At 32.3% G+C, this 17,583-nt stretch overlaps 2 protein-coding genes across 2 annotated transcripts; one reads left to right on the top strand and one right to left on the bottom strand.

The window, feature by feature from the left end:
* Positions 1–1,105: 1,105 nt before the first annotated feature.
* Positions 1,106–1,821, bottom strand: LOC125217038 (auxin-induced protein X10A-like). The gene has a single exon (XM_048118861.1). It carries the CDS (start codon positions 1,807–1,809, stop codon positions 1,372–1,374), a length of 438 nt encoding a protein of 145 aa, XP_047974818.1. The 5' UTR covers positions 1,810–1,821; the 3' UTR covers positions 1,106–1,371.
* A 10,894-nt stretch (positions 1,822–12,715) lies between these two features.
* On the top strand, positions 12,716–16,187 carry LOC125212352 (probable cation transporter HKT7). The gene is made up of 3 exons (XM_048112491.1): positions 12,716–13,851; positions 14,488–14,715; positions 15,785–16,187. Exons 1-3 carry the CDS (start codon positions 12,767–12,769, stop codon positions 15,981–15,983), a joined length of 1,512 nt encoding a protein of 503 aa, XP_047968448.1. The 5' UTR covers positions 12,716–12,766; the 3' UTR covers positions 15,984–16,187.
* Positions 16,188–17,583: the final 1,396 nt, after the last annotated feature.

Raw genomic sequence — 17,583 nt, 5'->3', positions numbered from 1 at the left:
TAGAAAAAAATCCGGTACAATTTTTTATACTCCCACCGTCCCAAGGAAGATGACCCTTTTTTGGGCGGCACGGGATTTTGTGCAAATTTATTTTGTGTGCTTGAGAGAGAGAGTAAAGTAAGAGAGAGGAATAAAGTAGAGATAAATGTGTTTCTATTTTAAGTAATGAGTAATCTTAGTTGGGACAAACTAAAAAGGAAAGTGAGTCATCTTCAATGGGACGGAGGGAGTACAAAATTAAAAGATCAATCATTGAAGAACATCCGCAATGGAGGCTAGCGGACAGGCTAGCTGATCCGCGATCAGCTAGCCTGTCCGCTAGCCTCCATTGCGACGGGCGAGAACTATTTAGGCTAGCCGATCGGCGAGCTCTAGCCGATTCGCGATCGCTGGCCGATGCGCTAGCCGCCATTGCAGGCTAGAAATAGGCGAGCGACCGGCTAGATTTTTTTTTTTTTTTTTCCGAAACTCATCGTATTTTCTAAGTTTTTAATTTAATTAGGATTGCATTTTCTAGAAAATTAGTATGCGTTGCTTTCTCTATTTTCTATACGTATTTTCTCTATTTAATTTCTAGAAAATATGTATTTTCTAGAATTTTTTTTAATTAGGATTGCATTTTCTCGTATTTGTGTCGTAAATTTAATTCCGTATTTGCGTGATTATAATTTATAATATGAATTTGTTATTTTGTTTACTATGGCTAGTCTTAATGCTAGTCAAGTTTCTAGTCTACTATTGTGCAGTTCGTGTCTAGTGATGTGGGAAACAGTTTTTAGTTTTGATGATGTGGCAGGAGGTGTCCAATTTCTATGTAGGAAGTGGATGCTCTTATTTTAGTTCACTCTTAAATTAAAATAATACCAGTCATTTATGAATCAGTGCAAATCTGACCACATTTATATCCAAAATACTCACGATATTTTAAGCACACTAAACAATTAATAACAAATTTCCTAATAGTAAATGTTATCCGAAAATATAAAAAAAACAAACAAAATCTCAACTGAAAACGCCAATAAAGATGGTAGCTACACACGAAAACAACAACAACAATAAAATCTATCATGTCAAAATCATAGAAACATCAAACATTCTCTGTTTTCAACATTGAAATTCCATTAAAAATCAATCTCAACGTTGGTCTACAAAAATTGGGGATCTCGATCCCTTTAACAAATAAAAAAGGGAATCGGAAAACTAAAGCATCGCATTGAGCAACCAGCATTCATCCTTCCAACCTCTGGCCTCAAGGATGATCTAAAATTAGTTTCAACTAAATTCAAAATAAAACTAATCTCCCTTAAGAAAAAGTAAAATTAAAATTAAAGATCATTTCAAACCCTAGTTCTCTTCAGCAATGGGGCTGGATCATTTGTAGGATGACCAATTGCACGATTCGGAGGCGAATTGAGCGAATTCGTGGATGGTTAGGGCGCAGAACTTCTCCTCGTCTTTGTCGAGGAGGCGGAGGATGGTGGAGAAGAAGGCGGTTTCGCAGGGGAGAGTGAGGGCGCCGGTGGGCGGGTAGCCGAATTCCTCCTCGGCCTGGCTGAGGAGGGCGACGAAGACCGGGAGGTTGAGGAACCGGGTGGGGATTACGAAACGGAGGCGCTCCGGGCCGACGTAGACCGCGACGTAGCCGGAGGGAGTGCGGCGGTTTGGAGGCGCCGGTTCGTCGGAATCGGAGTCGGATGAGGAGTAGGAAATGCTGGTCCTCGCGCTCTTGGATTTCCAGCGGGTTACGACTTGCTTCAGCCGCACAATTTTCGTGGTCATGTTACCTATTTTGTTGGATGAAGAAGACATTAGAGAGGAAGAGAGTTCTTCAATCTTCATAGAGTAGTGAAGTGAGTGTTAAGAAGAGTGTGGCCACGTCAAAATTACTATATTGCCCCTGTAATCGTATTTACTAATATAGCCCCTGCCCTTGTTATTTTATTGTCTTCGGTTTTTGTTATTTAACACAATAAAAAAGTTACCTCCCCGATCACCGTGTCACCGTTCCATTTTAAATGAGACATTTCTATTATGAAATAATATTTTGCATAATATTATTTTATAAATTACGTGGAGAGAATAAAGTAAGAAATAGTGATATTTTTATTTTTAAAAATGTGTCATTCTGAAAAAATGATTCACTTAGAGTAGATTATTATTATATTATTTGCTCAAGTTTTCAATAAATGATCTATTTACTTTTACCATTTTTGGTAGCAGATCTAAATTCACTAACTTATTTTCACTCATATTTTATTAATAAACTAATATATAAAATATATTTAATATATTTTTAAATTATAAAATATAAATAATATTCTAAAAACCCATATACTCTAATTTCATTGATGTTGAAAGTTTGGTATACCGAATTTTAGTATAACATACAAAAAGAGGTACAGTACCGAAGTTATACAGAAAATTTTGGAAGGTACATGTATGACTTTTTCTCCTACCGAATTTTCAGTAAGGCATATAATATAACGGTTTTTTTGGGCACAAATTAGCACATAATGTTAAATTAGAGTAAAGAAATAAGAAAAAAGAATAAGTAGATGATATAACAAAGGACTAAAGTCCAAATTTGGTCTCTTATATTTGCTCTAAAAACTTTTTGGTCTTATACATTAAGTATGTTATTGTTATTTTTTGGTCTCAAATAAAATATTTTGGTCCAAAATTATTATTTTCTGTTAAATTTAACGGTCAAACATATTTTGACCAAATTAATGACTTAATTATAAATCTAATTAACAATAAAAACATATAAACATTCATAAAATATTTTTGTACATATAATAAAAATATTAAAATTTATACAATACTACATTTTTACCTATAATAAAACAAAATTGATTTAATATTTATAAAAATTTCACATTTAATTTTTATTGTAGATAAAAGGTATAGGTTAATTTGAAACTAATTAGTTTAATCTGGCTAGTTAGATTCATAATTAAATCATTAATTTGATTACATTTGACAATTAAATTTAATGAAAAAGGTTAATTTTGGATCAAAGTTTGAGAATAAAAAGTAACACACTTAATGTATAGGACCAAATTTTTTTTTAGAACATATGTAAATAATCAAATTTGAACTTTAGTCTATCATAAGTAGGAGTGCATCTACAATAGTAGGTATTCGTTCTATGCCAAAAGAACGAAATCGCTACAAACGATGTTGCAAGGCTTCCGTTGCGACAGAACTAGGGGGCGGCCATCCCCTTCCTATAGATAGGATTCCCTTATGGTTGACTGGAAAACTAGATGGCATCTCATTTCCTAATCTCAGATTTCGTGCTTTCTGCTTATAAATTGTAGTCTTTTAATTTTGTATTTGTTTTTTCTTATCTGATAGCATTATTCATTGTTCAAACTACTCCCTTCATTCTTTGTTAATAGAGACATTTCTGTTCGGCATGAAATTTAAGAATAGTGTGTTAAATGGATGGTGAATATAGTAAGAAAGAATAAAGTAAGAGAAATGAAGAGAGAATAAAGTAGAATGGAGAACTACTTTTTGTCAAAAGTAAAAATGACCCAATTAACTTAGAACATCCTAAAATAGAAAATGACTCTATTAACATAAAACGGAGAAGCAAGACCATTTTAACATTCATTTTGGAGTTGTTGGAGCGGTAAATAAGGATAACAATAGTATGCATGAGTGTTAAGTTTGAAGATTATTTAATATACGGGCTGATATGGAGCCCATTTCCATTTGTGGAAATAATAAATTATTGAAAAGCATTTAGGGGAAGTTATACTTCCTTGTCCCAAAAGAATATTCATTTTAAATTTAATATAAATTTTAGTATAAAATTGATTAAGTAAGAATCATGTTGAGAAAAAAAATAATTAAAATATTATTAGTTGAGAATGAGTCTCATCTTATTTGATGGAAAAAAAATTTCAAAATTAAAAAATACATATTATTGTGGGACGGAATAAAACGGAAAAGTGCATGTTCTAGTAATATGGAAAAAATATTAATTTTAATAATAGAAAATTCATCATTCAATACTGATAAGTTTCAGAAACAAAATATAAGAAATTACGTTATTTTAGATTAAAATAGCACTTATAATTTTTTATTAAAATTTTTACTACTTGAAATACTAATATTTGTTGGGATGTAATAAAATGCAAACTCTAAATATTGTACAAACTTCAAACTCTGATCAGGATCGTTAGAAAATGTTAATAGATGACAAAATAATAGCAACAAAAAATGTCAACACAGTGTCAACGGTTGATGTTGTGTTAACATTGTATTGAAACTATGTTGATATTTTTTGTTGTTGTTATTTTTCCATTTGTTGACAATTTCTAATTGTCGAGATCATAGTTTGGAGTTTGTACAATATTTAGAGTTTGCATTTTATTACATCCCAACAAATATTAGTATTTCAAGTAGTAAAAATTTTAATAAAAAATTATAAGTGCTATTTTAGATAAGTGCTATTTTAATCTAAAATAACGCAATTTCTTATATTTTGTTTCTGAAACTTAACAGTATTGAATGATGATTTTTCTATTATTAAAATTAATATTTTTTCCATATTACAAGAACATGCACTTTTCCGTTTTATTTCGTCCCACAATAATATGTATTGAAACTATGTTGATATTTTTTGTTGTTGTTATTTTGGCATCTGTTGACAATTTCTAATTGTCCAGATCATAGTTTGGAGTTTGTACAATATTTAGAGTTTGATTTTATTACTACCCAATATTTGTTTCTATCATTCATGATAAAATTTACTCTCTTAATCCCCTATTAAGAGTTTTATTTTTTTTCATTTTCGTCTATCCTCCATTAAGAGTCATGTTTCACTTTTACCATAAATAGTAGGTCGATCTCTCATTCCACCAACTTATTCCACTCACATTTTATTATAATACTAATATATATATAAGTGAGACTCACATTCCACTAACTTATTTAATCCATTCTTTTTACATTTTTTAAAACTCGTATCGAAACCATTTAGGACTCTTATTAGCATATAGAGGGAGTAATTCGATGAAAAATGAATCAAAGATTGTTTTTTTTTATAGTAAGGGATAAACACTTTTTTTTAGTTTGTCCCACGAAAAAGCGCCACGTTTTTTTTACAAAAAGTTCTCTCTCACATTAATATAAAAAAATATATATTTTATCTCTCCATTTAAAATATAAAATAACATCTCCAAAAATCTCATATCATAATTCAGTTTGACATCTATTATGGGACGAAGAGAGTATAATATTAATAAATTTAGTTTAAATTTTTTGTTTCATTAAAAAATAATATATCTTTAATTCATCTCTTTATCATCTATATTAATTTTTTACAGGACAGAATATCAACAGGTATTGATCGTTTCTATTGCCTTTACAGGTTATACTCCCTCTGTCCCATTAAAAATGCAACGTTTTCCTTTTTCGGTTGTCCCATTAAAAATGAAACGTTTCCTTAAATGGAAACAACTCTATCTCTACTTTTTCATCTCTCTTACTTTACTCTCTCTTCATTAACTCACAAAATAACACTACATAAAATCCTGTGCCGATTCTCAAATGTTGCATTTTAAGTGGGACGGAGGGAGTATTTTTGTGAAGCTCTTTTCTGCTTAGTCTTGGTTTTGATTGGTTATGATGATCCGAGTTCTTCTTGCTACTTGTTGGGACTTTTGGGGCTTGTCTTGGTGGTGTGTTCCTGCTCGAATAACATTTTTCTCTCTGTCTGTTGTTATCTTTTGGGGCTTGTCTGTTATCTTTTGGGTGTTGGTAGCTTTATCTTTTGTTTTGTGTTGGGTTTTTCTTTTGCTAGTCTTTGTTAGCTTGCCTTTTTTGTTGGACGATTTTATGTACTCTCGGCTCACCATCCTTGTAGCTTGAGCATTTATTCTTATTAAAAAAAATGTTAAATGTGGTGTATATATTACTCTTTCCGTTTGTCATTGAATGTCCAATTTTTTTCTTTTTTGTTCATCCGTGGATAAATGTCTCATTTCACTTTCACTAATATTTAGTAAGTAGACCCTACATTCCACTAACTCATAACGCATTAACACTCACATTTTATTATAAACCAATATATAAAAGTAGGCTTCACATTCCATTAACTTTTTCTATTTACTTTAATTTATAATGTTAAACAATTTCTTAAACCTATGTCGGTCAGATATAGGACATTTAATCATGGACGAAAGGAATATATAATATCCGTAAAAGATGAATGTTTGTTATGGAGCCAGTTTTAAAAGATGAATGTTTTGGACTAACTTCGTATTTTGGTCATATGTTAAGGGCCATTTTTGACCTTTAATGATTTCACTTACTTTTTAGTTAATCTAATTAGTTCTACAGTCATCCGACTCAAGTTTACTATGATCTCTCCCTATCATGTATCAATACTCTTGTCACAAATATTGTAGGAGCACATAAGATAAACCAATCAAGGCTATCACCGATAAGTGATTAACAACAATCTAGGTAACGACCAATTAGTTGAACAAAAGCTCAGGGAAATCAAGAGCAACGAGTTTTGAACATTAAACATAAAAACAAGGCAAAATCTTAGCGTATTAATGTCACACTCCCAACAGCGGCAAACCCTCTGTCGGGCAGCCCTAATTTCATTGGAGAGGAAGAAGTCTTGTTGGACGTTGAGGAGATTTTGCACGTAGCCATTGAAAAACAATTAGACCTAGATCTACCGGATGTGATTGCACGGGAAAAAGATCTTATTTATTCTAGTGTTAACATTCGTTGATCGATTTATGCTAGTGAAGATGGCATATATGTGTCATGTAATGTTGTTTTTCCACGCCGAGAACCGTTTTCGGAGGTGAAGCATGATAGTTTTCTATGTGGATTGGCATGTTGGTGATGTTGCAAGTATGAACCATCGATCAACATCGCTCGACGTTGATGCACGAAGACACTCAGCTTATTGGTGTATATTTGATCCAGGAGGAGATCAGATACCTCACCGAGATTTTCACTTTCAAGTCTGTTCGTTGCTTCGTGGTTCCCACCTTAAGGACAAGGTGGATTTCAAACGTGGGAGAATTGATACGAGCACATCTACATAATATCTCCATTATTTTAGTCTATTATTAATTTACAATTCTTCTCATATATGCATAGGAAGTTTATTTCTTATTAGTTAAGTTGTGGTATTTAGCATTATAAAAAAGAGACATTGTTATTCTTTTCAAGCCATCTAGAAATACAAAATCCTATTTTACTTTTACATGTTTCGCACTTTATTTCAATCTCAATACTCTGTGTGATCGGTCACGCTTCCACGACTGCCAATATTCATATTAGGAGAAATCGACTCTTAATTAACACATACATATTCCAAACCCGAATTATAAATACTTCACTATCCACACCCATATCCGCTAGTTAACTCCCAAACCTATTTAAGATTTAACAAACATTACGAAGAAATTAAAAATAAAATTTGAAGTAGAAAATTACTATAAACTATAAACTCTAATAAGAATATCATTCCAAAATAATATTCTATACCGTCAAAAAACATATAGATGATATATTTGAACTTCTTAAATATATCTTCACATCACATCTCTCTTAAATAATAAAGTAATATCAACAGAAACTATTATGACGTTGTAATTAAGTATTATATATTAATACTATATTTGTAATTAAGTATTATATATTAATACTATATTTTAAATTTTATCATTCCACAAGGGTATGGTTTTATACTTTACCTGTTTGGCATATGAGCGCCGGTTGTTCCTCGATATGTTTTCTTTGACTGTAAAAATATTACTATAAGCGATTCTCCCTTTAAATTTCTCTTGTTTTTCAATCCTTATAAAAAAATATTATTTTATGTTAAATGATTAGTATTCTTTTTTTACGTTCCATCTAAATGGATTCATTTTCTTTCTAATAAAAAATATTCCTACTTATTTCTTTAATCTCATAATTTGTTTTTCACTTTCTTATTTTATTTTACTCTTGTATACTTTATTGTCTCACTACTTAATTTTCTAAACAACATTTTTTAAAATCTCATATTCAAAAGGAACGTTTCACTTATAGCGGAATGAACGAAGTATCTTTCATTAGAATGTAAGGAATTATAAGATCGAATGAATTTTTTTTTATAGACATAGATGGATCGAAAAGAATAATTTTACTTAATGAAGTTTCAAAAATAATGCGAGTAGTTTTGAACTTTTGATAACTACTTGTCATAGTTTTAGAAAAGACAGTTCAATAATTATTGGATAAGATTATTCGGAAAATATGGAAAGCATGAATAAATCATTTATTCATATTTGAAAGATTGAGTCTCAAGCTTAGTTTCAGGTTGTAATTGTAATCGCGTTGATCAGCCAGAATTTTGCATCTTTTTTAATTGCCAATTGAATATGAACAGAATCAGGAATATATTCATACATAAATTCTATTTTGGCATGCCAAAATGATTAAGACCAATCAATAATGAATTATATTCCATAATACTAGAACAAAGGATAAGACATCACATATTGTGTATAGTGATCTCACGATAAACACGTGAAAGTTTGAAAAGATAGAAAGCAATATATAAGTTTCAACATGAATATTGTTTTATAATGTCATGAATTTATAATCACTAGTGAATGTTTATAGGCATTTCAAGCGCACTCTTTTTGAAAAAATAATAGGACATCGTAATAAATAATTAAAGTGAAGAAAGAGTAACGTAAGAGATTTCTTAAATAACTTTTTCTCTACTTTAACTATTTATTACTATTAATTTTATAAAATAAGTGTAGAAATGAAACGACTCTGTTAAAATGGAACAGAGGGAGTATAACGCATGTGCCGATGCACAGATTTTGGTTTATTTATATTATTGAAAATTATAATTTGTGTTTTTTATTTTAATAATATTTTGATTAAATGATATATATATATATATATGGATACAATAATAATTGAAGAGTAGAAATATAATTAAATAAACACTATTAATACAAATAAATTGTTAAAGTCAATTATGTATTTTGAGTTCAAAGAACATTATTATAATATTTAAAAGTAGATTGGCCAATTCTATTTAAGAAAACTTTATTCTTTCTAATAATGTGGGTCTCTTTCTCCACTAAAAATACTTCAATCATATTTTTTTCTCTCTTACTTTACCAATTATGCATTAAAATATGTATTTTTGAAATGTTGACTATTTTTTAGGGACTGGGGGAATAGAGTAAAGGCTAATTTTGGTCCTAAACATATGACCAAAATACGAATTTGGTCCAAAACATTCACTTTTTTTAAAAAATGGGTCCATAACAAATGAAAATGTTGCCGAAGTATTCCTTTTTTTTACGGTTCCGTCAAAAAACTAATGGTCAACGCTAATTGCACAGTGGCATGATCGTTAGCCACAATAACTTGTCCACAGCCACAAAAACTTGTTCAGTCCAATAACAGTCACGCCACAGCCACAAATCACATTATTTTATCAATTGTTGGTATATTTTAATTGGACGGGAACAAAATTTATTAGACAAAAATAAATATAATGGAATGAAATGAAAAAAATGAACTGGGAATAGATTTTTTATAGATAAATTTTTTTTAAAAATAAAAATTATTCGGCGGACACCGCCGCAGCTTTCTCCGGCGTGCAACAGGAGCGGCGGCTCTGCCACCACCTCTGCCGCTATCGCCCCGTCCACGCCGCAAATGCGGCTGCGCCCTCCCCGCCGCGGCTCGCCCTTGTCCAACAGTAGACCGCCGCAGCGCCGTCGTGGCTCACCCGTTGTGGACACTCTAAGATGACTTAGTGAAAAAATGATTTAATAATTTTAAATACATGAAATGATGGACCTATAGGTATAGAGTATTTATTATGCAGAGAATGTGCACACTCTTTCCATATAATAAATGGTCTATATTTATATTTGGAGTGTTTTCATAATCTATATATCTAGTTGTAATTGAGGTTATATCTATTTTCATTTGTCAAAAGTTTATTAGTATGATATACCATATAGGATTGTGATGCACTACTTTTGCACTAAATAAACCTGCAAGTATACAGAGTATATCTGGTATAGCCAAAAACCGTTACCGAATATCGAATACAGGAAAAACAGACAATGACTGTCTACCTTCTAATAAGCTTCTTCTACTATTTGGATAAATAAATGATTTTGGATTTTTGAAACTAAAAACAACTAATGCAAATAAATCACGGAGATAAAACAGATGAGGTAAGGGAATTCCAGGAATGTGCTTTCACAGTTATGGTTATACAGATTCCAACTACAACACCCTAACATAGTTCATACTTCAGTAGGACGAGTCGCCTAAGTTTTTCCCATGCGGTACAAACATAGATTACATACACTAGAGGCGTCAATCCTAGATTTGTAACTCCCTAAAGCTCCTAAGACCCTTGAAAAGTCCTCACTCTCAACTAACAGTGTCGTTTTAAAGGAAGATAATTGTACTATCAACTAAGCCGTTCTAACTCGCCAACCTCCTCTCACGATTATGTAGCAAGTCAATAGATCATCACATAATGTGTCACTCAAACGTGAAGCAATTATCCAGAACTTGAATATAAACAAAGTAAAAACAAAACGGATATTAAATAAATAGGAACTGTATAACTAAAGTCGTTACTAACACATCCCTAGAATTCTATGAGTTTAGTTACACATGATAGAATAATCTAAAAACTTAGTTTGTAGGGAAATCATAAAGAACATAAGAACTAAAGCAAATAAAACTCAAAGGTTGAATCCGTGTAGCCTTGATCTTCTCTTGATTCCTTCTTCAAAACCCTTGAACTTTGATGATCAAAGAGAAACTCTTAAATATTATGCTCTGGAATTATTTGGCAAAAAAAAGATCCTTGTTGATGAGGTTTAAGGAGGTATATATAGCCACAAATTCGTGCATCCTAAATTAAGGCAAAAAGTAGCCAAGTATGGTAAATCTTTGGGAGAAAGTAGGTCAAATCTGTGCGCCGCGTTTTCCTAGCGGGCTGTTGCACCTTGGCTAGCGGTCGCTGTGGATTGATCCGTAGCCTCTGCCTCTTGAACAGCGGTCACTGCACTTTGTTTCAGCGGTCGCTGGCAATCATCCCATAGCTTCTGGATCACTTGGAGCGGTCGCTTCGCACACGCCAGCGGTCGCTGGGCGTGTTATTCTTTTCAACACAACTTTCCCTGAGCGGACCGCTACTGGCTCAGAGGTCGGTGGCGGCCAGCGGTCGCTGGCTGGGTTGCAGCACCGCTGGACGGTTCTAAAGCTCCAGATTTCCAACTTCGACTTTTGACTTTTATTTTAGGCTCTAAAATGTAAATTTCTCACAAAACACGTAAAAAAAATACCAAAATAGATAAAATATGCAATTAATGGATATATAATGCACCTTTAACATTCAAAACGGACTAAATAATAGCTTTAAAATAGTGCAAAATCCGAGTGTATCGAATTGCCACTCTGGTATTCCTTGAAAAAAAATTCTCTTTTATATTGAACATTGTCATTTAATGCATAAATTACATATATATAGTCATAAAAGTTCGACAGTGGTAGAACTAGGTGGGGTCGGCTGACCCGGACGCCAAAGAACCTCTAGGTAATGCCTTGCCATGGCTACCGACCCCACAACATCATTCCTCTGCCCCAAACCTAGCCGCGGTTATTACCCTACTTGTTTTTAATTTAATTGGGCTTCAAATTTTAGTCCTTGAGTTTCTTTTTATTTAAAATAGCCCAAATGGCCCAGACTTATAGTAGTAGTATAATAAATTCCATTTCATTAAAAATGAGACTTAGCCCAGACTTAAAGTAGGCCTAAAGGCTGTGATTTTCTTTTTATGTTTGAGAATATCTTCAAAAAATTGTTTTCTGGATTTAAGGAATGGAAGTGAAGATAGTATTTGATTTATTCTAGTATATAATTAATGTTTTGGCGTATAAATATTTTGATAATTTGATTGAAAATATGTTTCATAATTGAACTTGGAAGTAAAATAGGAGTTTTGTAAAATTCTGTATTTTTAGTTATACAACAATAGTATATTGTTTTCAATTTTCAGGAGATGAACAACGTGATATTACTGAATATTTGATTTACTAGCTAGTAGTATGAGATTTTAATTTTTACTTTTTTATATTGTACGCAATACAAAGGGATATTTTTATGACTGACTATGGTAGGTAGTACTTACTAAATGATGGTGTTATACTATAAATTATCCTATATTTTTGTGAAAAAAAAAATACTTTATTTAAATATCTATATTATTTAACTTTCAAATACTCACGCAGATTAATTTCTGGATCCGTCGTTGTGGACATTTTTCATTTTTAACTCGTTAGATTTGATTCATGTATGATAATGAAATAATGCTTTTCAAATGGAATAATGCTTTTCAGACACATAAATCGTATCTAAGGCTAAGCTACCATAATGTATCATTATAAATCCCGATAATACCTTGTTTGGAGTTTTGTTCATAATTATCAAAAAACAAAAGCAAATTAATTAATATTACCATGTCATTCTGTTACAGAGACTGTCCCTCCCTCAACTTTAGAAAAGTTAAATGTTTTTCTTTTAGTTCCATTTTATGAATTGGGTCACTGGGTACAAAGTTGATGCCTAGATGCGTCAATTTTCCCGTGACGACTTTTCTCCCTATATATATATATAAATCCCCACTGCATATTTATCAGCACAAAAAATCCCACAAAACTGGGCGAGTGTAAGAGTGTGATGGACTTTTCTTGTTACAGAAATTTTTCAAAAATGATACACTTGTTCTTGTCTTGTTGCCACCGCATCATTCTCTTCAAAATCAACGCCTTTTCTGCATATATTATCTACTTTCTCTCACTCTCCTGCGTTGGTTTCGGATTTCTCAAGGCTCTGAAGCCAAGAACCGATGCCTTCACGCCTCGAAACATCGACCTGTTCTACACCTCTGTCTCGGCCACCACTGTCTCGAGCATGTCATCTGTGGAAATGGAGGCTTTCTCCAACGCGCAGCTCGTTGTCATGACGTTTCTGATGTTTCTTGGGGGCGAGATCTTCGTCTCCATGCTCAGAGTCCACTTGAACGCTTTCAAGGTGACTAGGAAACTCCGTGTTGAGGGCAGAGACGAGCCTCATGTAAGTGTTGTCAAAGTGCCCGATGAGACAGGGAACCTATCTCATCAAGATTTTGATGATGAGTCTCTCAAGTATGGTTCTATTCGATTTCTGGGTTGGGTTGTGTTGGGATATGTTGCTATGGTGCAGATTATTGGGATCGCGTCTGTTCTGATGTATCTAGGCCTTGTTTCGGGTGCAAAGAATGTGGTCCGAAACAAGGGGATCAAGAGATTGACCTTTGTTGTTTTCACAGTGATGTCTAGTTTTGCTAGCTGTGGATATGTGCCAACGAATGAGAATATGGTGGTTTTCAAGGAGTATTCCGGGCTACTTTTGATTCTCATCCCTCAGTTGCTGTTGGGGAACACGTTGTTCCCTGCAGCCCTGAGGGGTGTATTGTGGATAGGTCGAAGAAATAATATGGCAAAATATCTACTAAAAAGTAGTGGCATGGAAATAGGATATATGCACCTGCTCCCCGGGCTGCAGTGTTTGCTACTTGTAGCTACGGTGCTCGGATTTCTTTTGATCGGTTTTGTATTTTTCTCCTCCATGGAGTGGAACAATGCCGGCTTAGATGGCCTCAATACGTATCAAAAAGTGGTGGGCATCGTTTTCCAAATCGTTAACGCTAGGCATGCCGGTGAGACTATCGTCGATCTCTCCACGATCGCCCCGGCCATACTCGTGTTTTTCGTGCTCCTCATGTTAGTCTCCCTCTCCCTCTTTTTTCTATATATTTATTCATAAACACAACATATGGCAAATTATGCTAATACAGAGCTTTCCTATGATTGTTCATATGGCAAATTTTAGTTTTATTATATGTACATAATTGCTGCATGATCGAAAATAGAAACTTCCACATGATTATGATTCCAAATTCTCACAGCTAGTCCTCACTATTATGATGAGCACATTTTAAGTAGTGAGGTTATTCTTTATCTTATCTTGTTCCCCATGGTAAGTGGTAACAAGAAAAATAAGTGGATATTCTCTATGTCATATTGTTACTGTTACCATATGTTAAGTTTGTGCTCAATAAAATACAAATCAGCATTGTTATCATTGTCTGCCACAAATATTAACTATTGTTAGTGTTTGGTTAAACATAAACTGATAAACCAACTGGAGTATTTACATACGTTTACTAAAAAACAGTCTTAGTTTTTCATTCCGGGTCAACCACTGAAATTAAACTCCGTTCATTTAGAGTAGTAAGTTTTTTTGCTTTATTGAGATGAGTTTCAATTTTAACCGTTTAAAATGTAGTGTATTTTGAACCAAATAAATCATTATAATCACCAATGTTTTATATTGATAACATTGATAAAATATTACAGGTACCTTCCGCCATATACTTTATTTCTACCTATTGAGAAGGATGAACAAATCATGTCAAAATGTGAAGGAAAAGAGAAAAGGAGAAATACAATTGTCGAAAATTTCATATTTTCACAGTTATCTTATCTTGCAATATTTATTATTCTGATTTGCATCACTGAAAGGAAAAGCCTTAAAGAGGATCCTCTCAATTTCAGCGTGCTCAATATCACATTAGAAGTCATAAGGTAAACAAATTAATGCTAATTTATTTATTTTTTATTTCCTGTATATTATCTGAATTTACACACAACAGAATGGCCTGCGTCATTTTATTATCATGTGGCGCATGCACATCTATTTTATTTAATTATATAAAAACCTAAGAAATAAGAATTTTAAATAGCTGTGCATCTCCACCTTCCATTTTAGATTTTCTTTATAATATTGTCATAGGAGTAGTTATTTTCTGAAAAGATCCAAAAACATGATATTTGATTGAAAAACACAAGTTACTAAAAAAGTTTCTGGTCAGATATATTCTTGAAACTGGAAATCAATTAAAGACGAAGATAAAATTCTATTCCCATCTCACAAGATTCTTTAAACCACATTAATTAAAATTTAAGAATCTTCGACTTGTCTAAAAAAAGTTCCATCTTTTAAAATTTATTCCGTGATGGGATTATACTAGTAGTTATAAAAACCTAAGAAATAAGAATTTTAAATAGCTGTGCATCTCCACCTTCCATTTTAGATTTTCTTTATAATATTGTCATAGGAGTAGTTATTTTCTGAAAAGATCCAAAAACATGATATTTGATTGAAAAACACAAGTTACTAAAAAAGTTTCTGGTCAGATATATTCTTGAAACTGGAAATCAATTAAAGACGAAGATAAAATTCTATTCCCATCTCACAAGATTCTTTAAACCACATTAATTAAAATTTAAGAATCTTCGACTTGTCTAAAAAAAGTTCCATCTTTTAAAATTTATTCCGTGATGGGATTATACTAGTAGTATATTTTTTTATATATCTAATTTCAAGGCTTAGGGGAAAACTATAAAATACGATTGTAAAATTAATATATAAAGGGTCAGAAATTATATGCGACATTTATTTATGATGAGTAGACTTTTTTTTTTTTTTACTTTTTCACAATGATAATAAATGACCCGTTTTTATTGTTCTCTCTTTTCAAACAAAAAAGTCAATATTTCATTAACTAACTAGTCTACATTTGACCAATCCTATAACTAAAAATTGTCATAAATATTACTCCATTTCTAATTTGTTTATGACCACAAATTGCAGTGCCTACGGCAACGTTGGATTCACAACTGGTTATAGCTGCGATCGTCAGCTAAGAGCAGATCCAAAATGTGTCAACAAATGGTACGGATTTTCCGGAAAATGGAGCGATGAAGGTAAAATTATCCTCATAATAGTAATGTTTTTCGGTAGACTGAAACAATTCAACATGAACGGAGGGCGAGCATGGATGCTGTTATAACCGGTGACGGATGCAGAAATTTATTCAAGTCTATAATTTGAGTTTCATATATATTAAAAAAAGATGAGCTCGGTGTATAAAATATCAGATAATAGCCACTCTTGGCTCCGCCAATAATCTTGACTAGTATGCATATTACATTATTGTATTGTAGATTGAATAGTTTTTATGTAATATAGTTTTCCTAGTTTTGGGGTTTATTTAGAAAATACTATGTTATGGTCTTTTGTAATGTGCAATTACTCTTTTTTTTTCTTCACAAACTATTTTAATTTTAAAATAATAAATAAACTGGTAATTGTATTAGAAACTACTAACCTCTCACTTTCAAACTTTTGTTACAACTAATTATTTTGTAATTGGACTACCCTAATTTAATTTGCTGGCATTGTAAAAGTGGATATGGACTCCAGCCCACACGCACCAAATCCATCTCAAACAAATGCTAGTGACCAATAAAATTGATTAATTGTTGGCCAAATAAGCTGCACTATATATTATTTCACTTTAACCCAAACATTAATGTTCATCACATGAGCTAATGAAATAGACAAAGCAAATATAATGTTCAACATTTAAAGATTAAAGCGAGAAAGAGGTTTACGAATTTGGGATCCTACACGACAATCATTTCGAGTTTCTATGTTAGAGCCCTAAACGCTTAGCATGCAAACACTCATCAAATAAAGGTACTCGTAAATTGCAATCGAGCTGTTCGAGTCTTGGCAAAAAATTCATCCGCAACTTGTTCAATAGTAAACAACCTGAGGTCGAAGCAAGCTCAAACTTGATTAATAGGCAATGAACCTAGTTCGATCAATAAGACAAAGCTTGAAACAAGCTCGAACACCCGAATATTTAAATGAGTCAAGCTTTGAGATGGATAATACTCTACTCGAGCCAACTCATTCACAATCTTATCTATGAATAGGAAAAATACCACATTATTAATTTGACTTTTTGTAATGTCTTAATATAAAAGAACCATTGATTATAGACGGAATTTCCATCATTAAACCAAAATAAATGTTTCAATAATTAAAGTTTAGCGCGATTTACTCGTGGATATGTTGTTTCAATAAAAATCTTGGTCAATAAAATATCAACCTAGCCCATCAGCAAAATTTATTGATGATTATCATCATTAAAAAGGTTGTCACGAATGTCTTTTTGCATCATGGTTAGCCGACAGATTAGCCATAGATGTGTTCATCGACCTAGATACCAATCGAGATTCCAGAAAATCTATTTCTGATTATGTGTTCAGTTTAGGAAGTGGAGCCATAATAAGGTAGAGTGAAAAACTAATACGATCCTATCTCCTAATTATTTAGTTATATTTTGATTTACCGTATGTTTTCCATATTTGTTTAGATATTTGTTTCTTTTTCAATAAGTTAGGGTAGTAGTATTAGACTATTATAAATAGGAGTGATTGTTATCATATTATTCAATCAATTAATGAAATATTTTCCCCACGATATAATGATTTTCCCCACCAAAGATATCGTGTGTTTTCCAATCCTAATTTTGGATTCTCTCCGCCGATCCTAATTGGACGCTAGAGTATCTATCAGCTGCTGAGTAATCTGCCAATGGG

This window comes from Salvia hispanica, chromosome 3, assembly GCF_023119035.1.
Source record: "Salvia hispanica cultivar TCC Black 2014 chromosome 3, UniMelb_Shisp_WGS_1.0, whole genome shotgun sequence".
Classification (NCBI taxonomy): Eukaryota; Viridiplantae; Streptophyta; class Magnoliopsida; order Lamiales; family Lamiaceae; genus Salvia; species Salvia hispanica.
This window is presented reverse-complemented; position numbering and strand designations above follow the sequence as displayed.

Excerpts from the sequence above, each read along its gene's own strand:
- LOC125217038 (XM_048118861.1), bottom strand. The coding sequence starts at position 1,809 with ATGTCTTCTTCATCCAACAAAATAGGTAACATGACCACGAAAATTGTG.
- LOC125212352 (XM_048112491.1), top strand. The coding sequence starts at position 12,767 with ATGGACTTTTCTTGTTACAGAAATTTTTCAAAAATGATACACTTGTTC. Across the intron at positions 13,852-14,487 it reads GTGTTTTTCGTGCTCCTCAT|GTACCTTCCGCCATATACTT; the intron begins GTTAGTCTCCCT and ends AAAATATTACAG. Across the intron at positions 14,716-15,784 it reads ATCACATTAGAAGTCATAAG|TGCCTACGGCAACGTTGGAT; the intron begins GTAAACAAATTA and ends CACAAATTGCAG.